Below are 9,096 nucleotides of genomic sequence, written 5' to 3'. Positions count from 1 at the left end.
AATAAAAGATAAAGTAGGGTAATTTTAATTGCAACTATAACTCAAATATTTATTAAATCAAATACATACTGACCATCATCAGTATTTGTGTACCAGTTTTTCTCAATCATCAACATTGGATTCTTTGAAGTCATAGATCATTATGTTCATCGCTTAAAGATAAAATCTTAAACAATATGACAATTATTTCACTAGTGAATTAACAATTTTAGCATGAGATGAAAACAATGTTAGAGCAAGAACAGAGAGGTGCAATATGTAATTTAAAATATTTCATTAAAATATGAAAATATTACATTATCACGGAAATATAAAGGAAAAGACTATCCCTAACTAAACTAGCTAGAGGACGCCTCGGTCTTTTGTCTTTTCGCCTTCTCCTCATCCTCAAGACGCTTCAACTCCCTATTGCGATAAAATTTCGCAATGGAGTTGGCGAGATTGATAATGTTCACTTGCAATTCCAGAGCCTCCTTACGATGACGCTCTGTCTCATCATACCGACGTTCTTCTCCGAGAAGAACCTCCATAGTAAAGAACTCAATGTTGAGTTTGTCTTATTCAAACAACTCATCAAAGATTTCAAGAGGTGTGGTTGTTGGATGATAAAGTTCATTATTGAACAGAATAGTGAGACCTTCAGGGTCGTAATAGGGACGAGTAGTGGCATAAGGGTTGGTGGGAAGATAAGAACCACCCTCCATTCTGTAATGTCTGGGAATTTGGGCCATGGTTTTGAAAAGTGGGGTGTTGTAGGAGAAGGAGTTTTCTTGATTTCGCAGGGGATGTGTCTTAAGAAAATAATGAGATTTGGAAGCCGTTTAAATATAGAGGGTAACTAAGGGTCATTACACGTAGATGTAATAATTATTGATCCATGTAGTATTTACACATATCTATGCAAGGGACCTCGTGTATCTTTAAGTAAATCTAAGACGACATATTCCCGAGAGGGAGATAAAATCTTAAGTACGAGTAGTCATGATTATTCTAGCATAAGACAAATTTAGAAATTATGCATAAAAGAAACAAAATCTTTGAATAGATTGTACTCTGATAATAGATAAATTTAGAACGGTGCATAAATAAACTTGATAATGAAATAAACAAGCATCAGTATTCGATGCCCTATCAGTATCTAACGCTTACTTACAAATTCAGTTAAAATTGACCATTCCTAGTTTAGTCACCAACTTAGTAAAAGTTGCTTCAGAGAGCGATTTGGTGAATATATCTGCTAACTGACCAGTAGTTGGGATGAAGTGAAGTTCAATTGTGCCCTCTTCAACATGCTCAGGTATGAAGTGATAACAAATACTGGTGTGCTTTGTGAGTGAATGCTGAACTGAATTTTCTGTCATAGGAATAACACTTTGATTGTCACAATAAATAGGTATTTCAGAATATGACAAGCCATAGTCCAGTAATTGGTTGCGCATCCATAATATCTGAGCGCAGCAGCTTCCTGCAGCAATGTACTCAGCTTCAGCTGAGGATGTAGAGATGGACTTCTGTTTCTTACTGTACCATGACAACCAGTCGTCCTCCTAAAAACTGACAGCTTCTTGAGGTGCTTTTTCGATCAACTTTACACCCATCAAAATCAGCATCCGAGTAACAACAGAGATTGAAATCAGTTTCAGTTGAGTACCACAATCCAAGACCTTGAGTTCCTTTGAGATATCGAAAGATCCTCTTAACAGCAACTCGATGAGGTTCTCTTGGTTTGGCTTGGAACCTTGCACACAGACAAGTAGCAAACATGATATCAGGTCTGCTAGCTATAAGATATAATAGTGAGCCAATCATCCCTCTGTAATTGGTTATTTCAACTTCAGTTCTTTGATTAGCATCAAGCTTGGTTGCTGTTGCCATTGGAGTGGCAGCAGTGGAATTGTCTTGCATGTGAAATTTCTTAAGCAGGTTGTCAGTATACTTGGACTGATTTATAAAGATACCATCTTTTGTTTGCTTTACCTGCAGTCCTAGAAAATAACTCATCTCTCCCATCAAACTCATTTGATACTCGGACTGCATGAGCTTAGAGAACTTCTCACACATCTTGTCATTAGTTGATCCAAAGATAATATCATCAACAGAAATTTGAACAAGAAGCAGATCGTTGCCATGATTTAGATTGAAGAGAGTTTTATCAATGGTACCTCTCTTAAATCCACTATCTATGAGAAATTGAGCAATAGTTTCATACTATGCATGTGGTGCTTGCTTCAGTTCATACAATGCTTTATCTAATATATAGACATGATCTGGATATTTAGGATCAACAAATCCAGGTGGTTGTTCCACATACACTTCCTCTTCAAGTTCACCGTTCAAGAAGGCACTCTTTACATCTATCTGAAAAACTTTGAACTTTTTATGTGCAGCATATGCAAGAAACATTCTTATTGCTTCCAATATTTCAACTGGTGCTAAAGTTTCATCATAGTCGATTCATTCTTGTTGTGAGTATCCTTTGGCAACAAGTCTTGCCTTGTTTCTTATGATTGTACCATCAGAGTCAGTTTTGTTTCTGAAGACCCATTTTGTACCAACTCTTGATCTGTCTTTTGGCCTTGGTACTAATCTCCAAACTTCATTCGTTTAGAATTCGTTTAGTTCTTACTGCACAGCTATAATCCAGTCAGGATCCTTAAGAGTGTCTTCAACTTTCTTTGGTTCTTCCTTGGATAGAAAGTTATGAAAGAGACACTCATTTTGCGTAGCACTTCGAGTTTGACCCCAGAGGTTGGATTTCCAATAATGAGATCTGGAGTATGATCTTTTGTCCACTTTTTAGCATGTGGAAGACGTTTTCAGGAACTAGATGCTCCCCATGCATCATATGCTTCATCCTGATAGTTATTGTATTCCTGAGCTCCCCCTATATTGTTGGCGTCTGATGATTCTTCAGTTAAATCAACGAAATCAAAAGATTGAGTGAAGCTTTGATTGTTGACTGAAGAGTTGGTTGAGTGCTCTTCCTGCTCCCCCTCAAAATTAGCATTATGATTCTCAGTATTAGGATTGATAGGAGGAGTTTGAGCATCATTGACTTCGTCACTATCTTCATCGTCAGTAGTAAGATCATCAGTATTTTGATCAGGAACAGCATCAGGGTTAGTGTCTTTTTGAAACTTCGGAGTTTCATGAGGGTCTTCATCCAACCCTGTGATTTTCTTATCATCAGAGGATACGTTTATAGATTCCACAACTATTCTTGTTCTGAGATTGAATACTTTATAGGCTCTTGTGGGTGGATATCCAACAAATATGCCTTCATCATCCTTTCTTTCAAACTTTCCAAGTTGCTCAGGATGCGTTCTTAGAACAAAGCATTTGCAGGCAAAGACATGTAGATGCTTAAGGCTTGGCTTCTTCCCTTTCAGACTTTGATAAGGAGTTACTCCATGTCTGTTTATCAAGGTTATATTCTGAGTGTAGCATGCAGTGTTAACAGATTCAGCCCAGAAATAAGTGGCTAGCTTTGCTTCTTCTAGCATGGTCCTTCCTGCTTCAATTAGAGTTATATTCTTCCTTTTAATAACTCCATTTTGTTGTGAAGTACCAAGAGGTGAGAATTACTGTATGATTCCCTTGTACTTACAGATTCAGTCATTGCGGAATTTTTATATTCTGTACCATTATCGCTTCGTGGAATCTTGATTTTCTTTGTTTTTCCATCCTCAATCATATTCACATGATGTAACAGAATTTTTGGTGTATCATCTTTCTGTGAAGAAAATATACCTAAGTGAACCTTGAAAATTCATCAACAATGACTAGAGTGTACCTTTTGTTGCCTATTGACATGACGTTGACAGCGCCAAAAAGATCGAGGTGGAGCATGTGATGAGGATCAGTAACTGAGTGATCCATTTTGATTTTAAAGAAAATCCTTGGTTTGGCAATTTGACATGCATCACAGAGTCCATCAGGTGTGTATAGGACTTTAGGAAGTCCTCTGACAAGATCTTTCTTCGCCAGTTCATTGATATTGTTGAAGTTTATATGAGAGAGCTTCTTGTGCCAGTTCCAACTTTCTTCAACAGATGCCTTGCTCATTAGACAAGTTGCAGGGCCATCAGTATTGTTGGGAAGGTTGGCTTCATAAATGTTACCATGTCTATTACCAGTGTAAGCAATTTTTCCTGTAGACTGATCAATTATTTCACAATAATTAGAGTAAAAAGAGACATGATATCCTCTGTCAGCAAAATGTTGCCATCTCCATAAGACACAGCTGGGCCAGCTTTTCTCTCAAATTCTGATAGCAGGGCTTTGTTTCCAGTCATATGTCCAGAACATCCACTATCTAAAACAAGAACATTTTTCTTGTTTCCCTGCAGTCAGTTAAGATATGATTTTAATTAGAAATTTTGAGAACCCGTACTTGTTGGGTTCTTTTAGAAATCATTTTCTTTTTCACATAGGTAGAAAAATTAGCAGCATGCTTGATATCAAAATAATGTTCAAATAATGTTCTAGAGTTGTTCCTTCTTGAGGAACCCGTTTCTTTGGAACATGAGGACCATTGGTAATTCTGTCAATGAAGTCAGGATCTGCGGTTTCAAGATACAATAACATCTTCACTTTCCATGTTAGATAATATGCTTTCTTGAGAACAGGGATTTTGATTCCTTCGTATTTGATTCCTTTGATTTCCCAAAGTGCTCCGTCTTCAGATATTGATGCTACTGGGTAATGATCAAGTATCTGCATACTGATATCTATGTATGAGTTCTTGATGCCCATATCATGACTCAACTATCTCTTGACATTTTCATATTAATAATATCCTTTCCTAATGCATCAATGAATCTTTTTTTTAACATCCCGAGACTTAAAACAATAGCACACGGCGGATAATCACTATTTTTACGAACTTTATCACAAAGCTGCTAATCGATACAACCAATACTCAAAACCAACAATTCTTATTGATATATAAAAAATACTACAAACTCTCTCAAAACTTTGTTCTTAAGAGCTGCTAGGTTACAATGATATCTCGTGTGTTGTACATACATTTTGATAACATAATAAGTGTTTATATATTACACAACTACGTTTTACAAGATATTCTTATTGATAGAATATCTCCCTACAAACTAGCTATTTATAATCAATCTTCTGTTGTTTCCTAATGTGCTCAGTCTCTCAGCTACTGACGCTCTCAGGATACTGAATGTTGTGAGAGGAATTGATACAACACCCCCAGAACTATATTCCACAATTATAGGGATATCTGTACAACTACAAAAATCACGGCTAGCTTTTAGGGGCTACCGTTAACATAAACTAATAAAAAACAAATGTGTTTAAGGGCTGAGCTTGCAAAGAACCAAACAACGAGGCCAGAATTGCGGAATTATGTCCTGCAATTGCCCGAAAATGTACGTCACAAAGGTTACACGTGCCTCTCTTTAGAATGTAGAGCTCGTGAGTTTATGAATCCGAATCCCTCCCTTTGCAAGGTGCCTACATACCCTATTTATAGGGATCGAGACCATGTAGTTCTCGATTTAGGACTCTGAAGAGATAAGCTCTTATCCCCTCTAGTTCAGGATAAAACAACTTCCTCTTGTAGTTATCTAGCGGTATCTCACTCCAAGTAGGTCACTTGAAGCCTTCGTCTTGCATATATATCCGAATATTCATGAAGTATCTCCACCGATTGTAATTATCCTCATAATAAATGTATTTATCCCTTAATTTGAAGATAAATAATAGCTGATGTACTCCCAATCTACTTCCAACTCGCCCTCCTAGAAACAAGGAAGAAGAGTCCTGCTTGGAGTCTGCCTGCCGTTCCGCCCAGGCCGCGGAAGCCCTGCCAGCGGCATCCCCTAACTGCAGCACTGTAGCTGCAAGCCAGGATGCACTTAGTGGTAACCCCTAGCAGAGGTAACCCCTAAAGCGCCTTCAGGTGCAACCCCATTCTGATGACAGCCTTCAAGGTGCCTCCAATGCAAGTCCATACACCTTCTTGTACACCTTCACTGGTTCACCCAACCATGGTGAAGCCCAATATCATTTACCAAATAACTCCAGTAAGCCCAAGTAAAGCCCAAATAATATGATGGGTTATAAAACAAGCCCAGGGAGATTTTATGGCACAACACTGACTAAATACCAGATACCAGTTCCTGTTGACTGTATTGTTCCCTAACGCTTCATCGAATCTTCTTTCCTGATAATAGATAATCCTGCAAACAAGATACACAAATTGGAAATGAGTCATGATCCAAATGAAGCAAGGAGATTGAGATACCAAAAGAACTAGAACGCAACTGAAGAAAGAAGGGTAAGGTTTGTATCAAGAGGAGTGATTGTAATTGTGCAGTATATAAGAACTGATAGGTTTACACTATATGTGTTAAGTTTGAGAGATATTATTTTGTGTAACCTAGCAGCTCTCATTTATAAATGTTCATCTTTGAGAAAGGAGTAATTTATTTTATTTTTCCAGAAGAAAGGAGTAATTAATTCTGTGCAAACGGTTTTTATTATCAATACTGTCCTTTAATTTACTTGTGTTTTTTATTAATAATCATATTGATTGTATCCATTATATTCAAACCCCGCTTCTATAGGCGTTTGAGACCTAATTTTTTTGAATTAGATACTTAAGTTATGTAAAATGATTTTTAGTTGTAATATGTTAAAAAATTTATATTAATAATTTTCTCAATGTTATATCAGGATCAAAATTATTTTAAATCATATAAACAATTGTGTAAATTAAATTTATAATATATTAATTATTATGAATTTTAGGTCGAGTTCAAGCGTCTTGGATTAACTTAAAAATGACCCATTTTTGTGTTGAGTTCAGGTTCATGTGTTTTTTTTTTTTTTCAATTCCTAAGATTCAAATCAAATACAAATCTAATAAAATCCAAAATCAAACAAAAATCCTAGTAAATTTGATATCAAATCAAAATTTATATCATAAAAGATATTGTCATAATTTTGCTGAAGATTTAAAGCAGCACTCTCGAGATGTATATATTATGCATTCCTCTCGCTAATATTGGTACTCTGCTCTTTGTTCTCAAACGCCTCTCGGCATCATATATATAAAATCTGCTTTGTTCAATATCTATAAGAATGACCATGAATACTGTTAGTACTCCATTTGTGAAAGATATAAGTTTCGTTCAATGTGTTCACATTTTGTTGGTAGTTCATAACGTATCTTTACTCATGTCGCTTGAATCTCGATTTAAGGAACAAGAATATCAAGGTGATGGTTTAAATCTGAGTATTTTAATTTTTTAAAAGAGGCTCTCATTTCATTAGTCTAGTATAATTTAAGATACTCTATTGGTCTTGTTTTGTATTTATGATTTGACGTTTATTTTGATGTGTATACGTTGACTATTCTTGTGTTGAATCTAAATCCCGTGTATATGATGGATACCCTCTGATCATATTCTTGTGTTGTATCTGAATTTGGTGAATGTAATGGGTACATGTTGATGAAGGTCGCTATAACTTATGTTATTTAAAATTATGGGTTATGATTGTTTTATGGTATGATCTACACAATTAAAAAAGTGCTATAACTTATGTTAATTATGTGAACGTCGATTTATATTAATTATACGACCGAAATATTTTTATTTTAATCTAATAAGTATTAATTATATCTGGATTTTTTTGCAGTGACAACTGAAGAATCAGCATGTAGTGCACTGGCAAGGCTGAAGAAAAGAAAAGTTGTCACAATATTGTAATTGCTGACATTGACATGCCGGAGAATGGAAATTTTGAGTTCGTGCGGAAAGTTCGCCATGAATGCACGAGCATTCCAGTCATTTGTAAGCTTAATAGATCTTTCTTTTGTTTATCATGACAAAGTGACATTATCATAATACTTGGATTCAGTCTTTCTCCTTTTCGTAGTTTGTTGATTAGCTTTTCAATCTGTAGTAATTGCTGGGGATGTAACAATGGAATTCGTGAGTGAAGCTTTTAACAATGGAGTGTGCTACTTGTTTTCGAAATCACCAAGCAATATTGATATCAGAAATACATGGCAACATGTCTATAGGGAGACAGGCAAATTACCTGCTTTGACTGACAATACTAGTCCTATTGATGAAGAAAAATATTTCAATCAAGTAATGACATTAATCGCTGTGATTCCGCAATAAAACCAAATCCAGGAAATTCAAGAGAAAAATGATAATTACTGTTGAAGAAAATAAAACTATTGAGGATGATGTTGGAAACCATAAGAAGTCACGCATGACTTTGTCAACTTCTCTTCACTCGAAGTTCTTGGATGCAAGTAACATTCTCTGGAAACAAGGTAATTGTTATCTTCTAGGTAATTATTTTCATTTTATAATACATAACTTGTCGTTAATACATAAATGATGATTCGGCAACTTCTTTTTTCTCTTAGAAGCAGGTGCAGGTCTGAATTCAATTTGGGGAGGATGAAGGAGTCGGGAACATATAGCCAACTTTCTGGAAAGCTACAGGTATTAGTCTATAATGTGAAACTATATTAGTTAATACTATTATGATTTTATATGTCCCTTAATTGCTTAATTAAATCTACTACTGTTTATTTATAATATACTACAACTTAAATATATCTTAATTATCTATATTAAACACTTCATCTATATTGTAGGGATATGGAGGAGGTCCTATACAAGTCCGGTACCAATTACAGGTAATAGCTCCTGCATTTATATCAAAGCCTCCGATTCGGCTAAATGCTTCACATTTTGTGTGCTATACAATGGAAGAGGTAAAACGAAAGCTAGAGGCAATGAGCTACAATGTCCATAATACTATAAAAGAAAATAACAAAGATGACCAAGCAGCACATGTTGGGGAAACAATCTCCACTATTTCCTCACGATTTTGCTCACATGAACATGAAAGGTGGTCAAGATACGAGGAATTGTTTTCAAGCTAAAATTGTTGAACCAGTTGGTGTTCAAGTAGATGACGGAAATGGAGGGAAAAACAAGTGAGGGGACGGACCAAAATTATATCAGCAAAGAAACATACTTTATTGGGTCCTCAAAATTTTAGTGATGGGATAATGCAGGCAAGTGGTCAACTGAATAC

At 35.7% G+C, this 9,096-nt stretch overlaps 1 protein-coding gene across 1 annotated transcript; it reads right to left on the bottom strand.

Annotated features, from left to right (window-relative positions):
• Positions 1 to 338: 338 nt before the first annotated feature.
• On the bottom strand, positions 339 to 2,403 carry LOC108207229 (uncharacterized mitochondrial protein AtMg00810-like). Its single transcript, XM_017377689.2, has 4 exons — positions 2,240 to 2,403; positions 1,528 to 2,176; positions 1,247 to 1,354; positions 339 to 524 (listed from the first exon to the last, which is right to left on the bottom strand). The coding sequence occupies exons 1-4, from the start codon at positions 2,401 to 2,403 to the stop codon at positions 339 to 341; spliced, it is 1,107 nt and encodes a 368-aa protein (XP_017233178.2).
• Positions 2,404 to 9,096: the final 6,693 nt, after the last annotated feature.

The sequence above is a fragment of the Daucus carota genome, chromosome 2 (genome assembly GCF_001625215.2).
Source record: "Daucus carota subsp. sativus chromosome 2, DH1 v3.0, whole genome shotgun sequence".
Lineage (NCBI taxonomy): Eukaryota > Viridiplantae > Streptophyta > Magnoliopsida > Apiales > Apiaceae > Daucus > Daucus carota.
This window is presented reverse-complemented; position numbering and strand designations above follow the sequence as displayed.

What these genes read in the sequence shown, in the direction of transcription:
- LOC108207229 (XM_017377689.2), bottom strand. Translation starts at nt 2,403, where the DNA reads ATGTTTCTTGCATATGCTGCACATAAAAAGTTCAAAGTTTTTCAGATA. An exon ending in GAGGACGACTGGTTGTCATG is followed by an intron (nt 1,355 to 1,527) that starts GTACAGTAAGAA and finishes TTCCTATGACAG; the next exon opens with AAAATTCAGTTCAGCATTCA. An exon ending in TCACTTCATCCCAACTACTG is followed by an intron (nt 525 to 1,246) that starts GTCAGTTAGCAG and finishes TTTACTATGGAG; the next exon opens with GTTCTTCTCGGAGAAGAACG.